We start from the raw sequence: 25,746 nt of genomic DNA on the forward strand, positions 1-25,746 counted from the left end.
CCCTTTTTTGTGTCCCTTCTTCAGAGCCCTGGAAGGGACAATATAAAGTGGATAATTAAAGCTTCCCTACATGTCTTTGAGAGGTAGGAGGAAACCTGAGTACCTTAAGAAAGCCCAAATAAACACAATCAGAACATGAGGTCAAATCAGACAGTCATCAATAAGCCAGAACCCTGGAGCTATGAAGCAGCAGAACTAACCGTCCTAGCACCATGCCTCCTGCAGCATAATCACATGAGATTAATTCATAGTAATGGTAAGAAGGACCTCATAGGTGTTGTTTTTTTAATATTTACATATCCACATCTATAAGACAAAAATGTAGACTTGGCGTTACCCATCCATTCATTATATAGCCGAGAAAAAATGCAAAAATGGCATAACAAACTCTCTAGGGAGTGCCTATCTTAATTGTAACACAAGCTATTGTAATTTGCTGTGATTGTAAATGTACAAACGGGATAAATTAGGAATTGGCAACGGTATATTATGACTCCAAGTCACTCAAGTTTCATCCTCTTTTAGTTAAAATAAAAAATTATACAACACCAGCACAGCTTCCATTTAGGGTCTTTATTGTTTTAATTAGATTCACAAAGGAAACTGCTGCTGACTAAAATGAAGACAATTAGTATAAAGGTCTGGCAAAAATTGTTAATCAGTAGGGTTGTGCTGCTGTAGCCTCTGGACTTATTCCATCTCAGCAGTCTAGTTTCTGTTTGTGGCATCTTTATATTCCATGTGATACTTGGGCACACTCCTGGCAATCAGCCAGATTTCCAATTATCTGTTTAAACAATTTAACAGCTATTTAAGGAACGAGGAAACAGTACCCACGCCTCGATTGGGTACCATGGAAACAGCCCACTTCATCTCAAACGATAATAAAGGAAGAGGTGAATCAGCTTACAACTGTTAGCTTCAGAGCAGACTTACACAATAAACATAACACATTTTAACTACTACCCTCACATGGAAATGCACAATCCTCTCACCTCCACCACACGTATATGTCACAACCTTTAATGTTTCAGTATTTAATTGTGTTTCTCAAAACAAAGTCAGCATAATACTAGTAATCTTGAAACTCACCCTACTTGGCAAGTTGTTAAATCTTCCATTCAGTATGAACAAAACCAAGTGTATGGGTTAAATGTAGAATTGGTAGGAGACTTTGAAGGAACAATCATTCAGCTCTTCACACATGGGGGTTACATGTAAACACCACACAGAAAGTTCCCCTGTCCAAAATCAAAAACTGTGATGCGGCAGTGCTAACTGCCACTCTGGCATACTCATAATTCATACAGTACTACATACAAGTTATTTCCTCTTTGCAGTTATTGCGGCTCAGTGTTATTTTTTTGTTGTTTTATTTTGTTTTTCTTTTGCCTGAATTCCAGTGCAGCCTGTATTAATTTTAAGGTATACTGTATTTACAGTACAAAATACAAAATACTAGAAAATAATGTGCTTCAGTTATGCTACAATAATGCAGCACTGGGCCCAACATTCAATTCATTTGTCCTCCTCTGTTCTTCTGTGTCTACACACAGCTGTACAGCTCAGCAAGCAATATTTCAATTGCATAATGAGGTTATGAATGTAAAGCAAAATATTGATTGTAAATGTTGAGGCTTTTATAGTATGGCTTCATATACAGTATGTAAACAGATAGACAATTTTAAAAACCTTCAACTTTTTGTCTTTTCTATATGTCTGGTTATTCTTAGTACAAATATTAATAGTAGAAGGGCTTACCTTCAAGGCCTGGATCTATGAGATTGCTGCCCATTCCTGGCACAGAATCTGTGTGAGAATGGCCTAGGACATTGGTCTACTGGGATACATACTGTACACGGTGAAGGAAAAATAAGAAGGGCTTCAGAGGGACCATATCCAATGATTACTCAGTTTGCAGGACAACTGTTCTAGTCAGACTATAGTTGTCTATGGTGTCACAAGTGGCACAAATGGCATAAAATGGGTTTATATCTTTCCAAAACAAATATTTTTTTTTTGAGCAGATTGGCAGTGTCATTGACAGGCATAATTATTTTTTTGTGAGCAGATTGGCAGTGTCATTGACAGGCATACTGTATAAACTCCTCTAGGAGAATCCTTCTTGCAACTATTATTTTGGAAATGGTGTAGCTAATTTCTCATTGTGTACTGTTTAAATTATATCAGGTTAAATGGTTGAAGCATTCATATGTAGTTATTAAGAGATAAACCATTTTCAATGAAAACTGTGACACGTACAGTACAGCTCTCTTCCCAAAAGGATTTGACATAAGCCACACATGGGCAACTCTATCATCAGAACCACTGCTGAAGCAAAAATAAAGACAGAAATGTGTAGCACATACAATTGAGATTAAATTGTTTCCCCTTTCTGTTAAATTTATACAGTGATGTGAAAAAGTGTTTGCCCCCTTCCTGATTTCTTATTTTTTTTGCATGTTTGTCACACTGAAATGTTTCAGATCATCAAACAAATTGAAGTATTAGACAAAGATAACACAAGTAAACACAAAATGCAGTTTTTAAATGAAGGTTTTTATTATTAAGGGAAAAAAAAATCCAAACCTACATGGCCCTGTGTGAAAAAGTGATTGCCCCCTAAACCTAATAACTGGTTGGGCCACCCTTAGCAGCAACAACTGCAATCAAGGGTTTGCGATAACTGGCAATGAGTCTTTTACAGCGCTGTGGAGGAATTTTGGCCCACTCATCTTTGCAGAATTGTTGTAATTCAGCCACAGCGGAGGGTTTTTGAGCCTTAACTGCTTTTTTAAGGTCATGCCACAACATCTCAATCGGATTCAGGTCAGGACTTTGACTAGGCCACTCCAAAGTCTTCATTTTGTTTTTCTTAAGCCATTCAGAGGTGGACTTGCTGGTGTGTTTTGGATCATTGTCCTGCTTCAGAACCCAAGTGCACTTCAGCCTGAGGTCACGAACAGATGGCCGGACATTCTCCTTCAGGATTTTTTGGTAGACAGCAGAATTCATGGTTCCATTTACCACAGCAAGTCTTCCAGGTCCTGAAGCAGCAAAACAGCCCCAGACCATCACACTACCACCACCATATTTTACTGTTGGTATGATGTTCCTTTTCTGAAATGCTGTGTTACTTTTACGCCAGATGTAATGGGACACACACCTTCCAAAAAGTTCAACTTTTGTCTCGTCAGTCCACAGAGTATTTTCCCAAAAGTCTTGGGGATCATCAAGATGTTTTCTGGCAAAACTGAGACAAGCCTTTATGTTCTTTTTGCTCAGCAGTGGTTTTCGTCTTGGAACTCTGCCATGCAGGCCATTTTTGCCCAGTCTCTTTCTTATGGTGGAGTCATGAACACTGACCTTAACTGAGGCAAGTGAAGCCTGCAGTTCTTTGGATGTTGTTGTGGGGTTTTTTGTGACCTCTTGGATGAGTCGTCGCTGTGCTCTTGGGGTAATTTTGGTCGGCCGGCCACTCCTGGGAAGGTTCACCACTGTTCCATGTTTTTGTCATTTGTGGATAATGGCTCTCACTGTGGTTTGCTGGAGTCCCAAAGCTTTAGAAATGGCTTTATAACCTTTTCCAGACTGATAAATCTCAATTACTCTGTTTCTCATTCGTTCCTGAATTTCTTTCGATCGCAGCATGATGTCTAGCTTTTGAGGATCTTTTGGTCTACTTCACTTTGTCAGGCAGGTCCTATTTAAGTGATTTCTTGATTGAGAACAGGTGTGGCAGTAATCAGGCCTGGGTGTGGCTAGAGAAATTGAACTCAGCTTTCCAAAGATGTGATAAACCACAGTTGATTTATGTTTTAACAGGGGGGGCAATCACTTTTTCACACAGGGCCATGTAGGTTTGGATTTTTTTTCCCCTTAATAATAAAAACCTTCATTTAAAAACTGCATTTTGTGTTTACTTGTGTTATCTTTGTCTAATATTTCAATTTGTTTGATGATCTGAAACATTTCAGTGTGACAAACATGCAAAAAAATAAGAAATCAGGAAGGGGGCAAACACTTTTTCACACCACTGTATTTTAGGATTTTGTCATAGTCTGTTTGTACTTCTCTTGTCACTCTTTCACTGTTTGCCACTCTTTTTGAATCATCTGCCAATTTAACAAGCTTTTGAAGCACAGTGCTTTGCAGAGGGGATGTTGCTAACTCAGACATTCTCGGTAGCACTTTCACTGTCATTGTTATCCTCATGGTGACATCCTTATTCAGTTTTCATGTTGCATGTCTTCTCAGTTTGGAGTTGGTACAGAGTACATCTTCCACTTCTTAATGTTTGACTTCACTCTGCTCAAAGGGATATTTGATTATATTTTTATTCTCCACATTTGTGCCATCCCTTTATCTTTGTTTCGGAAGCTCTTTACTTAAAATACTGACTGACAGTCTTAGATACACAGGTGTATTTATTTGGAAAGTGAACAACTCTAAACCACACCCGAAGACGGCTCCACAGCCGAAACGTTGTGTTTTCTTTCTTCTCTTTTCAGCATGGAATAAACCTATTGTTCCTTTGGAGTCCACGCATGCTGACACAGCTACCCACCTGAACAACTCTAAATGTATAAACACAGGGGGCATTCAACTGATTATGTAATCTAGAAAATATTGTACACCTGAGCTAATTTAGGTATTCCACAGCAAAGGGGATGCATACCTATGCGTGTGTTGTATTTTGCCACTTTAGCTTAGTTTTGATTAAAAATATCTATTTAAAAATGTTAAAACATAATTTCTCATTTAAAAATATAGAACATCATTCGAAGGCAGTAAATACATTTGCAAAGCACTAGATACCAGAATGTAAATAATTGATATACAGTAGATCAGGAAGAACAATAAGCCCAAAACAAATCACTGTGGCACAACACTGCTCAAAGATAACCAATCTGAAATTGTGTCTGTAGGATGGAAATATTTCCCATTTCTAAAGTTTTTGATCAATATGCATACATTTGCATGGATTCCAATGGTTTTTAATCAGAGACTCAACCTTTTACGAGGTACTTTAAAAGTGTTTCCAAAAGTCTAAATATCTCATATTGCATACTTTATCCACTATCCCTGATACTTGTTAATAATAATTCTAGCAAGTTACTCCAGATCTTTCCTTTTTAAATCTATCCCAAATGTCTCTTAAAATAAAATAACACAAGCTATCATTTCTAAAATTTTACCTGTAATGGAAGTAAGACTAGTTAGTCTATTTGACTTTCATAACACACATGGCTTTACTATGCACTCAAGTGTTGTAACACTCTTTTCATCTGATTACGACAGGGTTCCCCATATCTAGTCCTTGAGTGAAAGTGCCCAGTAGGTTTAATTGATTTAATTAAATAAAATGAATTAGAATTGGACCAATTAAGTAAAGTTAACCCACTTCCTGTTGATTTAGGGAGACCAACAAATCAAACTACCAGATTGTTTCAGTCTGGATTGATCTTGGGTAGTGCAAGCTTTGGTACTGGTGAAACAATGCATAATATAAAGTTCAATTTAGAGAACATTAAATATTTATCTCTTAAGAATCAATGTCAAATACTAAACCAATATCTCTTAAATACATCGTACTATTCATCTTAGTTGTTTGTCTAGTGTTCTACAAGTGATTAAATAATTGTTAAAAAAATATGGATTAATGTATGACAGTAATATACAGCTACTTTACATAATGAAACATATAATAAATGGACTCGAATTGACAGCAATCCATAAAGCTAATTGTAATGATAAAATCAAAATAGTAAATAATCATCTACGTAATGAGGCCTATTAATACTAATACTGTATATGTATAGATATGTTTAATTCATTATTAATGTCAAAAGCCAGCATTTAAACTTAAAAAACAGCATTGATTTATGATACATATGTTAAATCAAAATAGTTGTCTAAAAACTGTGCTATTGCAGTGGTATTTATCAAAGATAAGGAGAAAATCCACTTCAGAATATTTTAATTAATAACAGCTTTTTTAAAAAATACCTTTACTGGGAACTATGGTTATAAATCAGTTTGTTGTCCTTTCTGCTGCTCATCAATATTGAAACGATACAGTACAATTATTTTATTTAATGTTTGTAGTTAGAATTCTTTAAAGTTAGTAAATTAATATGAAGTAGTTCAAGTAGGCAGCTACGTCAGCACGCGTAGGCTGCAAAGGAACAAGTAAAGGTTTATTCCATGCTGAAAAGAGAAGAAAAGAACGCAACGTTTCGGCTCACAACCGAAGAAGGCTCCACAGCCAAAACATTGTTTCCTTTCTTCTCTTTTCAGCATGGAATAAACCTTTACTTGTTCCTTTGCAAATTCATATGAAGTCCATTTAGCCTTAAGTTAGAAAGATTTTCTGAATTTTCCAAGTATCAAATAGATGTATATTTAAATTAAAATAATTTAATCATCTAAATTAATATAAACGTTTGCATCAAGAAAAGTCTCTGACAAACCAATGGTCTTTACAGAAGTGAGAAAAATCTGTTGAATTTGACTGCTGCAGTTCTCCAAGGTATTATTATTACTGTTTCAGTGTTATCAGATTTGTATTTGTGGTACTGTATATCAGTTTCTTGTGTTAGTAGTACACAACTTTAAAAAACCTAACATTTAAATGGTTTGTTGAGATTTGACATTTCTATAGCAATAGCACAGTATCTTGAAATACTAATTATTGTATTTACATACACTACAAATGTATACTGATATTTTTGATAATGAGGCAATTAAAGTTCATACTGTATAAACAATAAATAATTCAGTGCCAATAGCTTATTAAGGAAAATATTATTTGCAATGTCTATATATAGTAATATCAGAGAGATCAGAGATTCATTTTATTTATTGTAATATGACTGTCAGTACTGTATTTACTGCTTTGACAGGTTTCCAGTGTGACAATCTTAAATTTTAAAAAGATCAAATACCATGACTTGTCTGCATCCAAATGATTCATGACCTGGAATGATGAAGAGATTTTATTAAAATGCTTCCAAATCTCCTTGGGCTATATTTAAATGGAATTTCAGCAGTACCTCTCAAATGATAAACAAAAAAATACTAAAATTAATGCAGTATAATGTATAATGTCATGTAAAAACACACTGTTGACAGAGCCCTTGGTATTAAAAATCATTAATCTGAAATAAAAATGTAATTGTTCAAGGATGAACTGCAGAAAAATGAAGAATCTCCTACAAGGCTTTAAAAGACTCCCCAAATACCATATTTAATGTATTGTAGTACAGGGCTTCCTAGTCCTGTTCCCTGTCTTCCCAGTGTCAGCTGGTTTTCATTCCAGCTGGTTTTCATTCCAGCTGGCTTTCATCTGGGCTTTCGGCTGCTTAAATGGACTGTTTTTAAACTAATAATGTAATTCATTAGACCTTTTTTAATTGTTTTCTTCTCATACAAACTGTGCAGATAGATGTGTTTCAAGCTACCTATGAATGTTTATTAAAATTTTAAAGTCTTGTGTCTTATTGTCTTGTTGTCTTAAAGTCTTATTGGCATATTATGCTATGTGATTTGCTAGAATGATGTCATCTTACTCTATGTAGTGTCCACAAATTCTGTTTTAATTTTTTTTCTGTTTCTTTATGATTAGTTCCACTATGCAATCATGTGCAACGCCAATTATTAATCTCTGCCTCTCTTAACACACGAGTATAATGTTTTTTTAATTTGCTGTCAGTTTTCATTTAATTATTTAAATTAAACTGTAGCATTGTTTTCATCTTCATATGGTAACTTCTTCAAAAATGCAATGTAAATGTGCATGTGTTCAATTCTAAAGTACTTTAACAGCTGATTCAAATTAGTGAAGGAGCAAAACAGAAGAAGATAGGTAAAGGTTGTGTATTTAATAAATTCCTTTGACATGACCTTCAAATCCTGTGCCCTTGGGCTATTTGCATGACTGTTCTTTCCTGCTGTGGAATACTACTTCCTTCAGTGTACAAAGTTGACTGTCCAGCAAGAAGATTGTTCTGGAAAGTAAAACTGGAGTCAGCAATAGTTTTTTTTTTAGTTCCTCAGGAACATTACATTTTCTTAAATATTAAATTTAATAGTTTATGCCATAATAATATCAGTCAGACTATGCATAAAAGCTGATCACCCAGCTGAACACTGAAGTAAAAATAGGAAGCATTCTTTTTTTTAAATGTAGATGTAGAAGCCTTTAAAGAACAGTCTGCCCACACTTACAATTTCATTAGATAAACAAAAACTCATACAGCAAGCAGCTCCGCATTACTTTTCTTTCACCATGTATTGAATCAGAACCCTAAATACCGTTTCCCCAGTACCAACAAAGAAAAAAATTATTCTTCTCCCAACACAAATCCCATTGTTACCATGCCCTCTAATGTTATCATTATCAATTAGCAATAATTATGATAGTTATTATCAAAGCAGGAGAAAAGAGGCTGTTGTTGTACTGTGGCAAAAGGACTTGCATATTGCTGAAACCCCAAGAGGCCTAACACTTCTACAATCTGTTGTCTACTACCAGAAATACAGTGGTGTGAAAAAGTGTTTGCCCCCTTCCTGATTTCTTATTTTTTTGCATGTTTGTCACACTAAAATGTTTCAGATCATCAAACAAATTGAAATATTAGACAAAGATAACACAAGTAAACACAAAATGCAGTTTTTAAATGAAGGTTTTTATTATTAAGGGGAAAAAAAAATCCAAACCTACATGGCCCTGTGTGAAAAAGTGATTGCCCCCTAAACCTAATAACTGGTTGGACCACCCTTAGCAGCAACAACTGCAATCAAGCGTTTGCGATAACTGGCAATGAGTCTTTTACAGCGCTGTGGAGGAATTTTGGCCCACTCATCTTTGCAGAATTATTGTAATCAGCCACATTGGAGGGTTTTCGAGCCATAACTGCTTTTTTAAGGTCATGCCACAACATCTCAATCGGATTCAGGTCAGGACTTTGACTAGGCCACTCCAAAGTCTTCATTTTGTTTTTATTAAGCCATTCAGGCGTGGACTTGCTGGTGTGTTTTGGATCATTGTCCTGCTTCAGAACCCAAGTGCGCTTCAGCTTGAGGTCACGAACAGATGGCCGGACATTCTCCTTCAGGATTTTTTGGTAGACAGCAGAATTCATGGTTCCATTTACCACAGCAAGTCTTCCAGGTCCTGAAGCAGCAAAACAGCCCCAGACCATCACACTACCACCACCATATTTTACTGTTGGTATGATGTTCCTTTTCTGAAATGCTGTGTTACTTTTACGCCAGATGTAATGGGACACACACCTTCCAAAAAGTTCAACCTTTGTCTCGTCAGTCCACAGAGTATTTTCCCAAAAGTCTTGGGGTTCATCAAGATGTTTTCTGGCAAAACTGAGACGAGCCTTTATGTTCTTTTTGCTCAGCAGTGGTTTTCGTCTTGGAACTCTGCCATGCAGGCCATTTTTGCCCAGTCTCTTTCTTATGGTGGAGTCATGAACACTGACCTTAACTGAGGCAAGTGAAGCCTGCAGTTCTTTGGATGTTGTTGTGGGGTTTTTTGTGACCTCTTGGATGAGTCGTCACTGCGCTCTTGGGGTATTTTTGGTCGTTCCATGTTTTTGTTATTTGTGGATAATGGCTCTCACTGTGGTTCGCTGGAGTCCCAAAGCTTTAGAAATGGCTTTATAACCTTTTCCAGACTGATAAATCTCAATTACTCTGTTTCTCATTCGTTCCTGAATTTCTTTCGATCGCAGCATGATGTCTAGCTTTTGAGGATCTTTTGGTCTACTTCACTTTGTCAGGCAGATCCTATTTAAGTGATTTCTTGATTGAGAACAGGTGTGGCAGTAATCAGGCCTGGGTGTGGCTAGAGAAATTGAACTCAGCTTTCCAAAGATGTGATAAACCACAGTTGATTTATGTTTTAACAATCACTTTTTCACACAGGGCCATGTAGGTTTGGATTTTTTTTCCCCTTAATAATAAAAACCTTCATTTAAAAACTGCATTTTGTGTTTACTTGTGTTATCTTTGTCTAATATTTCAATTTGTTTGATGATCTGAAACATTTCAGTGTGACAAACATGCAAAAAAATAAATCAGGAAGGGGGCAAACACTTTTTCACACCACTGTAAGTTGTATCCACAACTAGTCATACTCTCCAGCATTTTGACAGCTTTCAACTTCAGGGATGAATGTTTCATCTTTACCATAGATATCACATCCATATACAATGTCACTCACTGTGCTAATGGTCTCGCAGATCTCTAAAACACAACAAATAATGACATCTAAGAATTAAATGCTTTGCGAATGTTTATTGAGAATTTAACTGTAAGTTAAGAAGTTTTGGGTTAATCCTTATACGCAGTATCCAAATTTATCCAAAGTTAAAAGAGGAACCAGCTCTGGGAAAGGATGAGGTCTTTCTCATTAATGAATTGGAAACAAGAGGGTGCATCAGCAATGCTATTTAAGTAGCCGTGACAATTAAGTATCATTTAGTAATAGAAAACCATTTGAAATGATAGAAGGATATCATGATGAGCTTGGCAGATGATCTTCTTTTGAAAATGTTAATAACTCTAAGATTATCTGAATAAAGACAATGGACTTTTCTCTCTAATTATAACCTCAAAAAAATGCAGCAAATAAAGTTTGGGTATAATTAAAAAAATGCACAAGACTTCTGAAGGCAGTATAGAAGATAGTGCAGAAGGTTAATATGCTGTAAACCATTAACGTCGACAGACTCCATAGCAACCAAAAAGGTTGGTTGGAAGTGATCAGTGGTTCATGTTGAATGTTGAGATGCCATGGAAATGTCAATGGTAGGACGTCTGCTGTCTGAGCTGAAGATAGGATGCCTGGTAGACCTGTGGCCAAGAAGGCAACATCGGGAGCAGCAAGGCCAAAAGGGAGGAACCCAAGGCCAAGGTTATAAAAGGTGTTGGGTTGTGTTGGACATACGGGGTAGTAGCAGCAGGAGGAAAGCCAGACATTAAAATGTGTAGGATGCCTGCTGACTGGGCTGGAGGTAGGATTCTGGACAGCAACAGGAAATGAGAGTGAGGAACTTGTGGCCAAAGGGTCCAAAGGTGTTGGGCCATTTTGGAAGCCAGAGTTACAGATAGAAGGAATGACATGACAGATATGAAAAGTTATAGAACTCATGCTGACTGACCGGAGGGAGAACCCCAGGGAGATTTGGGCAGAGTAGATGGCAACAGGACCAGCTGTAATGAACAGTTCTTTCCGGACCCTATGCGGACGACACAATCCAGAATAGTGAGGAAGGAATACACTAGGGAAATGTCATGCAGGAACAGGGATGAACAGGGGGGTGTGTCCATACGGTGCTGGTGATCCGGGGAGGTGTGGCCAAAGCGAACAGTTCAGAATAAATCCAAAAGGGGAAATCCAAAAATGAAAGCAAAAGGTCCAAGGCTGAGAAATCCGTCCAAACAGGAGATTAAAATCAGGTGCCGGATTGGGACCGGCGGGGGGAACAAGGACAGGAGCAGGAAGTTAAAAACATGACGGAGCCAGGCGCAACCAGGTCCCGGGCTCGCACGATATGGAAATCAGATGCAGAGCCACGAGTAAGGTGCGTGCCTGGCTTATAAAGGTGAACTGAACCAGAGAGAAACAAGGAACAGGTGGCGGGAGTGATGCAAATGAGGAAGGGCTGGAGCGCTGTTAAGAGGAGGGGTTTGCGATCGTGACACCAGCAGGGGCTGAGAGGGAGGAAACCAGGGCCAAAGGCACCAAAGGTGCTGTGTTTGTTCAGTGTTGGGAGCCATGAATAGCAGCAGAAGAGAGCACAGAAAAAAGGTTAAACTAGAACAGCAAGAGCAGGTATAGCAGAGAAACTAGCAAGAAAAAAGAGAGATTGTAATGAAAAGAGAATGTTAAGAGCAGAAACAGGGACCAGGATGGAATGGAAGCTGCAGGGGGTGGGGGGAAGCAGCAGGGGCATCCCAAGGGAATCCTTTCAGTAAATGTGTGTCTAATTGTGTGCTGGATGATACCATCACCGGAGGCGGAAATATGATGGATGACTAAAGCTTACTTGTCAAGCACCTCAGAGAGGTGAAAGAGAAAAAAAAACTTTCTTCAGTGTATTAATTTTGAAAGAAATTCAATGATTACAGGGAGTCCTGTGGGACCTTGCTAGAGTCCAGTTTTTGATGTCAGTAACAGCAGTAATGGGAGATGCAGGGGAGCCACATGGCAGACAGACACTGATTATGAGAAGCCAAAGACTCTTGTTCAGGTCTTAAGGTTCTTTGTCAGATCAGCAGATCTGAAGATCCATAAAAAAGAACAATATTTAGAAATGTGCAGCGATGAAGTAAACTTTTTTCCCTTCTGCCTTTTAAGTTGTTTTGTTGGTCTGTTTTGAAAAGTTACACAGAGAAATATGTAGAAGCTTTCCTTCTGTCTTTTTGGTTGTTCAAATTTTTTCCCCAATGAGAAAAATGAGAAAAGGGCAAAATATGTTTTCTTTCCTCCTGTCTTTGTTGTTTGGAGCACGATCCATGTGTAGATTAAAATGAGACAAAATGTGAAGAGGTGTTTGTTTGAGATGTATAGTATATAGTGAACTTTGGGAATTCAGTTATAATTCGGTTATAAAAACTTCCATTTAACAACGCCCAATACCGAGTCCCCCAACCCACATCATTATTAGACTAAATTATTTTGCACCCTGAGTACATTTTCTATAATGTTTTCTACCACCAGGTCTGCAACGTTGCCATGGATACCCAAGGTGGGACCAAGTTATGCAAATCTATCCCATTCGAATTCTGAGAATTGTGTTCAAAGCAATAGGTGGCTCTATGACTTTAGACTTTATGTAAACTATGCAGAATTCTCTGGCTGTGGTGGATATAACTTCAGACTGATAAGTAAGGATGGTCTGCACTAAAATGTGCTCGATCTTTTTCCAAAATTATAAATGTGACTAAATGCATCATGGCTTGGGCGTGTTCCACAATCTTTTTACAAAGGGCCTCTTGCTGTTTTTTCAAAGCAAATCATGAGACTCCACATCCAGGGTTGTTTTGTTTTATGCTTTAAGGCTATTCTTTTTTTTTCTTATTTTAAGTGCATCAAATACATTTTTCATGACATGTGAAGGTGCCAGTATTATGCCTAGAGGTCCAGGAGTGTGAACTGCCTAAAGTTTCTCTAAACCTGCAAGCTCTGGCACTAATTAAGCAGAGCTGTTAACCACATATCTTAACATTCTGTTTGCTTTTCTAAATGCTTAACCACATTGTCTAGAAGATGTAAACATAAAAACCTTTTTCAATATTAGCTTCTTCTTGCTCAGTGCTTCCCTTTTTACTTTTTGCCACAAGTTTGTAAAACCTTGCATTTTCCTTCATAAAACATAATCTGTCAGGTGTTTGCCCACTCTTCTACTCTTCTACCCTTCTTCTACTATTTGCTAATCCTCCTTATTTGGTATAATCTGCCAACCTGAATAGTTTACTGAATATACAGTACCACATCTAAATTGAAATAAATCAAGAAGAACAGTGATGTTAATTTAGATCCCTGTAGCAAACTAATTACTTCACCCCATTTGAACATTCACTTGATAGCTACTGTATATTCTGTTTAATTAAATATAATCCAATTCTCAATCACAATCCCAACCAAAAGGTTTTCTTAAATGTCTACCAACCTTAATTTGAGAATCATTTTTTATGAGGAATTTTGTCAAAAACCTTCTGAAATCCCAAGTACATCATATCATATGCTCTGTGTGTATCCATTACTGTTTATGTTTGTTCAAAGAGCTCTAGTAAATTGGTTAGGCAAGACTTACCTTATATAAATACATGCTGATTATTCCCCAGACTCTAATTCCCACATACGTGATCCTCTTATTTACTTCTATAAATTGTTTCCATAAACTTAATAGTAGTTAGACTTATAGACTAATGTGAAAGTAGCTATTTATTGGTCTACTTTATTCAGTTATGTCACAGTTCTTCTGGATTCTGGTTCTTCAGTACTACATTAGGAACTTACCAGTCAATGGGTACTACTAATATTTTAATCAAAGTTGAACTCACAAATTCATCACATTTATGGGTGAAAGAAGTTAAACATCAACAAAAACAACCCAAATTGCGAATGCTAAAATATGTGTATTGCTTAATTATTCAACTGTCTTAGTTAAACCTTAGTTAGTTCTGTTGCATAAAATACTTTGATTAGTTACAGAAGTAGTTGTATGGCCTCTAGCTGTGTGTAAAAATGGTTCACAATAACAGTAAGGTCTCTCTTTTAGTAAAAAAAGGTTTAACCTGAAGTCTGTGGAGCTTTCAAAAACATTCAGGGATATACTGAATATACTATACTGTATAATATAGTATACTGTATACTGTAAAACTATACAGTAAATGCTACCCAAACTGTGTTTCTGTTGACAGACACTTTGTCCCATAACAAATAAAAGAGCAAATTACAGCACTCTTCTGGTATTTGTGTATCTTTTTTAAAATTTTCTTTAGTAATAACATACCCCCTTAACTAAACCATGATAATAAATCATAGTCAATTAAATGCATTAGGTAGAAAAAATATTTATGCAATAAGAGCATTTTTGCAAATTAATTCTAGAACTTTGGCTCACCAGTCTGACTAAGAAAACACAAAAATAGGTAAAAAAGCCATACAGTAGTTTTAAGGGTAATGACTGGGGTACAGAGGTTTGCAAAGTAACAGAAACAGAAAAGATATTGGAAGATTTTTAAAATCCTTCCAGAAAAGGACATGTGCATTGGAGTATATTTCTTAAATGTACAAAATATAAAACTTGCAATATTGCTACAGCAAGACCGATATGGCCTGTTCCCTTAATGGTAGAAGTCAGTGAATTACGTACCGTGATTTATCAAAGACCATGTGTTTTCAATGTCTTGCGCTGAGGGGAAATGGCCACAGTCTCTGAAGAAATTAGGCAATTCATTTTTGTCCATCTCTTTCCAAAACTCCCTTTTTGCAAACATCTGTTCATACACTTGATGAAAGGAGAAGAGTAAACATAATTTTAAACATACAAATCTAAATAATTTGCATTGTCAGATGATATCCCAATTATTCAACTTTCTATGACTATGGGAAGCTTTATTATAATTCAACAGCTTGTCTGAGAAGTGTTGTGGAAAACCTTATTTGATACTTACTTGTTTTTCTATCCAGCCATTGTTCCAGTTCCATGTACACAAGTGGCACAGAGAGTTTTTTAATACCAAAGCGTCTTTTCAATTTCCGCATCATTTGATAGTATTCCTTCACAACAACTGTAAGAGATGGTCCATGACTAAGGGCCTGCAAAAACAGATTTGAAAAAATATTTAGACTATACAAAATGTTTCTGGACTAAAAAGAACTGTAAACACATTTATAATATTCCTAAAAAGTAAAATATTTAGTTTAACAACATATATTTGTAAAGAAACATTTATGGCATAAAATATTTTAATATAGAGGACTTTACAACCCATTGTACACATACATAGGAAGCTTCCTAATGAACTTAAATCCAGTATGTTTCTCTTCCTTGTGGGTCTACTACAAGATAGTATTGTTTTACTTGTCAGACGTTTAATTTGTACCAGTAGTTGGGTGAGTGTCACATTGTAATAAAAGTATTTTTAGGGAAACAAAATACTCAAACACTAGTCTTTTTTTCTGCTTCAGCACTAAAAGAGATAGTGACACAAAGGTAAAACATGAGATAGAACATGAGATAGTGACAGAAGCTAGGAGATTAAATCATTGCCTTTGCCCGAATCCTGTTGAGTTGTGCTCGTGTTAGCCAACCACGAATGTGCTTCTGAATACAAATTGCAGCTCTTTTAAAATCTCGACTGGTAGGTCCAGTTCTCTTTGGATGAAAGGCATCATAGACCTCGAGATGAGGACCAACTCTCTTCAGCCTTTCCTTTGTTATTTGTCTGAAATGCTGAAGCCTAAAGCAGTAATTTAAGCAGATAAAGGTTATGTTAGTAACCTTAAAAATGTTTACCATTCTTAAATAAAAGGCAGTGAATGTAATACATAAAAAGTCAGTATAATGAGAGTAGGTGGAAATACATTTTCTTTTCTCCTGAAGGTAAAAAGGTTAAAATTCAAGTGCATTTTCCACTCATTCTCTATTAATAATAATTGAGGAATTCTCTTAATAGTACTAAACTAAAACCTTGAAAATGTTTTTGTGGAAAGTGAAGTACCATTTAATGATGTTAGGATAGGTGCATGTAGGTTATGAAGTAAATCAAGATCACTGTCAATGGATTAAAACTGCATACATTTGCTGTGTTTTTTTTCTCTGTTCTTGCCTGCGAGTGTTATCAAGCATCTTCTCTTCCTTTACAATATCCATCCACTCCCTTAGCTCCCCATTCTGTCTTCTGTTATAAATAGAGGAAAGCTGCCATCTGTGCGCCTTCAAGCTCCTAAAGGAAAATATCCCGACACCACGACAAGCTTTCAAAAACAATCAAACGGCTTTTAGAGAATACAAGAATACTCAGGGCAGTGAAGCAAAAACAGCAAAGATTTTCCTCAGCTAAAATCAGTAGCACTGAAAGGCTTGACAGGCTTGGAAAAACTGCAAACTACATAATTTGCAGAATCAGCAGTAATCTGTTAACTGAGGTTTTATGAAACTAACCAAAATAATTTTGGGAGGAGTGGTAATGGCAAAATACTACAAGTTTTATTACTTACTATGTGTATGTAAGAACTTAAGAAAGGTTATTAATGATAGGAGGCCATTCAGCCTATTTATCCTGTATATGTTTTGCGTGCACAGGATGTTGTAATGATCTATTGTTTTTTAGTTACTGCAAATCTTGTAAATCTACTGAAATACCATTATTATTAATAGGGGTATCAAGGGGTATTAAGAAGGAAGAGGGAAAGCATGTGATGTGTTCTAAAAATTAAATCTGTTACATTTTTACTACTTCAGTGGTATACTTGTCAAATAGAACACATACAGTATATACTGCAATGTTGCCAGATGTGTTTTTACAAAATAAAAATGTGAATAAGTATGAAAACAAAGCCTACAACATAAAAAGTAGGGTACTATATTTTTACAATTTGATGCTAGTTTTTAACTCCACCTCAGACACTGATAAAAAAATGTAAAGTTTCAATGATTTTACAGATGGAACAAAACAGTAGGTCTATTGATGCAGTACCAAGAATATGATAGAAATCTGAAAAAAAATTATAAAATATTTACATTTATCCAAAAATGTTTTAAATGAATTGTGTAATGAAAAGTCAATTAATACATACAAAAACTAAATTATTTCTATATTAAATCTGTATTGATTTAAAAAAAGTTGACATAAATGTTGTATGTTGGAAGGGGTTGTTATGTGGGAAGAATTAGTTCTGTGACTGAGAAAAACATGCAATGGAATTAAATATACAGTAATGGAAATTTTAAAATGTATTTTCCTGTATTTACCTTTTCCTGTACAGAAACAAAAGCATGCTCTGTTAAGCCATCTGGATGCAAGAAACATGTGAAAGAGTCTTGGATATCCTACAGCAGAATTAAATCCCTTATTTCCATCCTGTACAAGTAATCTTGGTGGTTTTATGAATAATTGCAACATTAACCTGTTTGATGGGTGAATGTACAAGTAATTTACCGTATGTTAAACATACATCAATAAAAGCAAACCAAAAAATCTGTTAAAAAATAAAACAAATGAGAATGGTGATACTGCGTTCAGAATGTTCCATTTGCATGATTACATGTAATGCAATTTTAATAATTATTATACTGTATACTGTAGCACTTTTCTGTACACTCCACTCAAAGTGCTTTACAAGTAACACCCCTACTCTTTGTGAGAAGCACCCTGTAATTTTTAATAACCTGCCCACTTCTTTGCTCTGGTATTGCACAGTACAATTAGATGTATATACTGTACATCCCAATTAGAAATTTCTGATGACAACCCCTGTACTTCCACAGAGAATGAGACATGTAGACACCCACCTACAAAATAATTATTTGACATGTTGCAAGATTTGTAATACCTGACAGAGAAGTTAAAAGCTAGACCTGCACATCTCTCACTGATGTCACTGTAAGCCTGTAGGCACCCAGCAAATCATGGGAAATGCTGTTTGCTGGAAAGCTGAGAGAAAGCCCTGGCCAGCTAAATTCTATCCTGTCGTACTGGTGCTCTGCCATTTGTGCTCAGAAACATGACCCAGATACAAACTACTGAAGTCTGCTTCATCAAGTCCAATTATTTCTCTGAGGAAGAGTTCTCCCTGGAGCATGTATAGCATTTTGCCAACTTTTTAATCATACATTAGCTCCAAAATGATGAAAAGCTGAAACTAGACAAAGCCATAATTAAACACTTTACTGTAGTAATACCTCAGTATAACAAAAAAAAAACATTTTCACTTTTACCTCTGGAGAGTGAATGTTTGTTCTTTCTTCTCTAGTGGCAGGTGCCTGTTTTCAGAAATGGTCATCTTTTCTGCCCCAGGAGTACCAGACTCTTCGAAAATGCATTTGCTATTCACACTTGAAACAGTGTTTTCATTTAGCATTATTACTTTTAACTGCGTATCCTAAAAAAAAATCACCATTAAGGCATCTTAACATTAATTGATAGCTTAACATACTTATCTTTAATATACAGTATATTAAATATGAATATTAAAGCTACTCAACAACATTGGATACTGTAGGAAATGTCCAACATTGTAACTGTTTGGTACAGTAGGTCCATAACAGTGACTGACTATTTTGAACTAAAACATGACAATACTGTTGAATAAAAACCAAAAGCTGGTTATTACCATAATTATCATATGTAATTACATACAGAACATTCATTTAAAAATCCATGTGTAAAAAGTGCCTATAAATAAACTATTAATGGTAAATAAAGAAAATTAAAAAATCATATACAATAATTATATACTTTACAGCATTTTACATAATACTCCCAATTGGTTATTAATAGTTCTATGAAAACATCAGAAAACTAATGTTCTGAAATTGCAAAAGCAGTGTCCTCCATTAAGGTTCTTCATCTTGATCACAGGTGTCAAACTAATTTGTTATAGTGGGCCAGATATTTATTTAAAGTTACTTTTGCAAGGGCTAATGACACCAAAAAATTAAAAGTGTTAGAGGATGTTTAGTGATCACTTGCATAAAAACATTTTTTTCAAAGCAAGCTTGGCAGACGGCCAGCCCTCTAGCCATAGGACTAGGAGTCTGGGACCCCCATGCAGAGTGAGGAGTTAACAAAGGGGTAGCAGCAAAGGTGTACATTGGAAATGAAGAGGGATTCATGGGGCAAAGTTTGGAAAACGTACTGTAGAAAGCAGGGAGTTTGCTTGTTATATACAGTATACAGTATCTTTAAGAAACTACGTTAGGAATGTTTATGATTTAGAATAGAAAGGGCTGAAAGACTTGGTTATTGTCATTCCCCTTGAACCTCTGTTAAGAACCTCCATTTAAGTGGATTACATGATACAATAAATTCTCAAATTATTTGGCATGACAGTTAAATAGGATTATATATTGTATTAGTTATTTGCACTCTAACAGGGACAAGCATAGGGGCCACAGTAAGTTTACCACCAGCTGCTGTAATTTCATTAGTGTGGCAACCCATGGAAAATGCTACAGTACGTGTTGTGGTGTGCTTCCTTTTTCCTTCCTACTCTGTCAATCTAATTCATGCCTTGTACACTGCTCCTCTACACACATTTTGCAACGAGCATCAGTTAATTGATTCCTTAAAATTTGCCACCAACAATGCTGATTTCATTAGTGTTAGGCAAAACTGTGAGGATATAGAGATGTACATTTAGGAAGGTACATTTACAGTACTTCGTACAAGCATATGCAGACCTGAAAACGAAAACATTTCTTGGTTTTGTTTTTCTTTGGTTTTCTACTAGGACAAGCTGCTTGTACCTAGAGAAACATCTTTTTGCCAATTGTTTTGGGCTGTAAGGGGTAAGCCTGGTTGCTGTGTTAGTTTTGAAAGATTGTCATATTGACCTTCTGGTCCGAAAGTGGTTTTATGTGGTGAGAGTAGGCCTGTTCAACTGGTAGATTTAGGCTGTAATTGTCTTTATTGAGATCTCTCCAGTGTGTAGTTTTATTTGAAACTATTTCTTTTTAAATTGTGAAATATTTGTTCTGAATCTAACAAGATTGTAGGACAATTGTATGAGTGAAGAGAGATTGGTTTCCATGCATTTGAGGTGTTTTTTAATATTTCCTAGAGAAAATATATTTTGTGGGTTTGAAACTTTGGGTTTTGGGAAAAGAGAACTTGGTTTTCTATATAACATTAGGAGGCACAGCTGGGTTGATTTTGCCTCTTTTTTTATTACAAGCTACAGTGTATACGCTACAGCACTGTTTTGTGTTTTGGGCTTTTATGTTTCAACAACATACACCCCCTTCAGTATTCATAAGCAATCATTGCATTTTCACTGCAATTTAGCATCAGTTACTTATTATATTTTGAGTATGGGATGTTTATATCACTATTAACCACAATTAATTAAAATATTGTAGCGCTTTTGGGTTCACATGGGTATGCGCCCTCACCACTGCTGCCTCAGGTTGGCCCCCCCACCGCTGGGGACTTGAACCCGGGCCTCTGGCGTCACTTAACAGGGAACCAGCCAGCTGAGCTGAAGGGAGGATCTACCTGAGGTGGCAGGGGTGAGAGCACATACCCACGTGAACCCGAAAGTGCTAAAATATCATATTTATGATAATTGTACATTACATAAACTTACAGTATAATAATACATATATTAAACTATATTTATATACAGTATAATATACAGTAAATAAATTGTATTATAACTTGATTTATGAATTGTTGCTGCTTTTATGCTACTTCCATTCTATCTCATTTAGTGATTTTTATGGTTTTATTTTAAAATCAATTTGGTAAAGTATGTTGCAAATACTTCTAGTGTTGCAAAATCAAAGAAAATAAGGTCATTATTTCCCCTGTATGTAAAACTTGAAAAGCATGATAATGGTAAGCTGTCAAAAAAGCATTTGCATTGCTTTGAACATAGCTGAGCTGTGCCATTTTACAATTTTTTTCTTGTTAACTACTGTACTGTAAAATTGGATAAATATCTATCGTAGATACACAATGGTGTTCTTATTTTGACAATTTTGTAACAATGAGTAATACTGTGTAATTTCCTAGATATCAAGAATGAGTCATAAGCTTTTACAAATAAAGGAAGGGGATTCATTTTCATTATACAACATTTCACATTACAGTTTTGAGGAAATAAAAAACTAAAACCAAGTGATGGGTGTATACAGTACGTATGTGTCAATCAGGAAACTGTGGGATTAGAGTGCAAATATTATACATAGGATTATATCTTATATTTAGGAATAGTGAGCTGCATTACCTTTGAACTAGGGACTTGAGGTACGGATAAAACTAATATGTAATAATTAATGAAAAGTAGCTTGTCTTGTTTCATAATTAGCAGTTTCAGTATTTAGACTTTGAAATAGAATTGGTAAAAGGGACATTGCATGACAAGAAATAAACCGAAATGCCGAACACTATCTGTTAGTTATTAGCAAGAAGAAGCAAAAAAGTAACTTCTACAGCTAATACAATTGATCTTTGGGAAGCAGTTGCCTGTTGTACAAATCAAACATAGCTCATCAGCTTTCCATCCCCTTCTACAAGAATAACCAATGTCTCCACTTCTCCACAGAACAATATTTTATTTTTATTGTCAAACAAAATTACAATGTCCTGATTACTATGTTAAAAATACCACATTGAGACCATAAAAACACTAGATACTAGGTCCAGTTCCTGAGCTTGTTACAAAATTTAGAGAAAAAGTTTATTGGAAGTGTGTGCATGGGTCTCTCAGAGTCAAAAATAACCCCTTGTCCAATTCTGTGATCTCATCAATTAGGGGCGCTGTGATAAGATAATGGTTGACAACCACAGAGTGCGCAAGGAACAGTATGTGTGACAGTTTCAGACACACTACCAAGTGTTCATGCTTTTTGTGTAGGCAAAGACACAAAATACCAGTTAATGGCCCTGACCACAACTGCCACATAGGCCAAACAAACAACTTAGCACGTCAGACCTGGCCATATGTTTGACACCCCTGATCTAGATGTTTTTTAAAACAAAGCACAAATTATGATCAGTAGTTATAGTCTTATATCCTTTTGTTGTGTGAGAAGGATTTCTATGAAATAGGTTCAGATTAAAGCTGTATAAATATATGGTGTTTATTTAACATAAATTTTGGGGAAGGTCAAATTATAACTTTGTTCTTACTCCCCCTACATATACAATAAATGCTCCCTGGCTACAGACCTTTTCTAGCATTCAGAGTTTTGTGTCTTGTGAGAAACAGATGTTTCACATTCAGTATTACTAAAAATTGACTTTTACTGTATCACATTTATCTCTTACAAGCCATGACTGTAGTTGCTTTCTTGCCCGTTCAACCTCAAACTCTTCATTGGAAAACATGCAGCTCTGCTCCTGCTATGTCTGCTTCTTTCTTTCAGGTCTCCTGATGTTGTTATCTCTCTCCAGAAGTCCTAACAACTACTGTTATTTTGCTTCCCCTTTTGCCTTCCTTTTATTTCTCTTCATCTAATCCTGCTCACTTACAGTAGCTCTCCCTCCTTCCCTTTTTTCTGTCTGGTCATGCATTTAACCCACCATATCCATGGCCCAAACTTTCATTGGTTTGTCTCCCCCTTTCCTCAATCCTGACAATGCTGCCACCTGTTCCAACACCAATTATCCCACTGTACTGTATGTGCTTTTCATTCACTACATACCCAGATCTGCTTGATTAAACAGAAACGAGACTGCATCATTGTACTCCTTATTAGTTCCATGCTTTGTACAAATTTTGCTCAGTTCCTGTGAAATTTTGCTGCTGAACTGACTTGCTATTAACTCTGTTTTTGAAATTTGCACTGATGTTTTGTAGAACATTTTGGGGGGCTGCGACAAAGATGATCTTCAGCTAGCACTGTCACTTCATCAATTAATTAAATAAAATTACTTATGTCATTCAAGGACCTAGTGAAACGTAATAAAGATGTTTCAATGTAATTTACAAAATATTAAACACAATATGACCACATACAGTACATCCAATTCAAAGTCTAAACAGTATACAACTTAAATTCTATAATTGGAAAAAGATTGTCCCTTAGCAAAGACTGGGATTCAAAACCAGGCATTTTCTAGCAACAGCCCAAATGCTCCAAATGCCACATTAAGCTTTCACTGCTCCACCTTGCAGTTTTACAAAGTAGTGCATCCCCTGAACTGCAAACTACTGCAGTATCCCGTGCGCATTCTGAATGGCTGGACCTGTACACGAACAGTACACATTGTGTGTAAGTGGGGTAGATTTTGCAAGCATCAAAGTTTGTGATCTTGCATGTTTTTTTTTTAAATAGTGCTATTAAATAACATCTGCTAACATCTTAAATAAAAAAACATTCTTACAAATCATAATGGTAAAAATTCATTATAGAATACTGCATTTTAAAACCATGTCTGTAAATCACTTTATAATCACAGCCATGTACCATTTTTCCATGATTGGACGGTATTACCATACACATACTGTAGGGGTCATAATCGCTTATTCATTAAAAAGCAAAGAGACCTCCATTACAAAAAACCTTTCGGTACAGTTAAAAATCATGGAATAGCTTGTAATAGCTTGGTTATAATTGAGTAGAGTACTTACTTGGTTTTTTGTCTGAAGGTAAGTAGCTACAGACTTTCCTGTCATTATGCTTCTCTTTGTACTCTGCTTAACAGCTCTTGTATTTGTTTTTCTTATCACACTGTTCCCCATGCAGAATTCAGGAATGCATGTTTTAATAGTTGATATCTGTGATACATCTTGTAAAAGTTCTTCAGTACTGCTTTTTGCATTTTTTCTATTGTCTTTTCCCCAATCATCTTCAATATGACATGGATTATCCTTGTGATTCCTTGTTTCTTCTGTGGTAATGTTCTCCTCGACTTGCCCAGTCATCTCAGAATGTTGATTATCACAAAGGATCTTTTCATCTGTAGGAATTGCATCTTTGGCTTCAATACAACAGTCTGAGCCTATTACAGCTGATGACATAAAGGAAGGAAACTGTACTTGCTGCTCAATCACTTTCTGCCAGGGCTTTTTTTCTGTATAGGTTTCAGATGATATTACTTTATCCATGGGAACAGTGTTGCTCATATTGTCAAAATATTTGATTTCTTGTGACAAAGACTTAAAATCTCCAGAAGAAAGTGATGGTCTTTTTGCTGTGTCATTCATAACATTGCCAGTTTTTTCACAGGACTCTTCTGTTAAGGGTTTGCTTTCATGAGGTAGTGATACAATCTGATTTTCAGATTCAATGCTGACTCCCTGGGAAGCCTGTAATACAGCCCTGCCATTTTTCATCTTTTCGCAGCCATGAGCTCCCATGCCCAGAAGCTTTGCCAGTTCCTCAGAGTTATCCATATTGCTCTCAGATGCTGCCTCAACTTCAAGTTCATTGATATTGCTCTGTGAGTTACAGAAAAAATCCAAAACATTGTTCTTTTCATCCATTTTACTTCCATTAAATAACTGTGGACTTGTTTCTCTCTTTAAAGTCACGAGGCTAAACAAAAGAGAAAAAAGGAACGCTTCAAATTTGGGAAAAGAAAACATTCTTTCACACATTAATAAAAGCCTTTCTTAGTTAATCTTTACTAATGCCCTCCTTCAGATTTTCCACAATAAATATGAAAATTTGAGTTGGCTGTTCAAAATTAACCAAAGAAAAGGGTAAGTTAATTGTTCAAGGATGCAAAGACATCAGAATATCTACTGTATATACACATTTATATTATGTTGCAGTTATTGTACAGTATATGCTGTATTAGTATACTGTATGCAATGGCATAGAGTGGTTGGTAAGCCTCTAGTTGTATCTACAATGGGGACTTGACAACATTGAGCTCTGGCTCCATGAGACACTGTGCTCAGGTATGGACTTTACCTTTGTCTACAGTATGTATTATAATTAAAGAGTCACCTGAACAATTTTAATCAAGTAGAAATAGATAGGAAAGAAACAGTATGAATCAGAGAGCTATGTCAAACTTTATGAGCCTTCTCAAGAGTTAGTGCTTAAAAGTGGACAAATATTGTTAGAATTTTATTGCAAACTTTCCCGATGAAAATGTCCCCCTGCCACTTTATAAGCACTCAGTGCTGCATGTACAGTATCTCTAGACATTTCGTCACTCATCTTTATTTTCACTATATGGTAAAACTACAGTTGATCAGTATCCACAACTAAGGCATTTGCTTTAGAATTGTTACTTGTATTTATTTTTACCTTATTTAGTTATAGATTACATATGTTTATAAGTAGTCTCATGTTAAAAATGTAACATTCACTCACAAATCACCTTTTCTTTTGTATTATTTCAATACAATTGTTCCGGTGAGTTATACTGCATATACAGTATAAAATACTTTTTATGACACACATTCTTATTATATGCACTTACAGTTCATGAAGTGTACAAAACTCATTATTTATATTTGTCTGTTCCACAGATATTGCTTCATGGATATGCTACATGTTGTGTAATTGTTATTAGATAATTATACAGTTT

General features: G+C 35.8%; 1 protein-coding gene across 1 annotated transcript in view; it reads right to left on the reverse strand.

Annotated features, from left to right (window-relative positions):
• LOC148841269 (uncharacterized) overlaps positions 1-25,746 on the reverse strand; it is a 92,069-nt gene that overhangs the window by 15,867 nt on the left and 50,456 nt on the right. The window contains exons 10-15 of the mRNA XM_088924352.1: positions 23,834-24,740; positions 18,474-18,637; positions 16,333-16,479; positions 15,804-15,993; positions 15,205-15,349; positions 14,904-15,038 (exon numbers count right to left, since the gene is read on the reverse strand). Of these exons, the coding sequence (XP_088780478.1) occupies positions 14,904-15,038; positions 15,205-15,349; positions 15,804-15,993; positions 16,333-16,479; positions 18,474-18,637; positions 23,834-24,740 (1,688 nt within the window). The remainder of the gene's footprint in view (positions 1-14,903; positions 15,039-15,204; positions 15,350-15,803; positions 15,994-16,332; positions 16,480-18,473; positions 18,638-23,833; positions 24,741-25,746) is intronic.

Source organism: Atractosteus spatula, chromosome 1 (assembly GCF_055471065.1).
Source record: "Atractosteus spatula isolate fAtrSpa1 chromosome 1, fAtrSpa1.hap1, whole genome shotgun sequence".
Lineage (NCBI taxonomy): Eukaryota > Metazoa > Chordata > Actinopteri > Semionotiformes > Lepisosteidae > Atractosteus > Atractosteus spatula.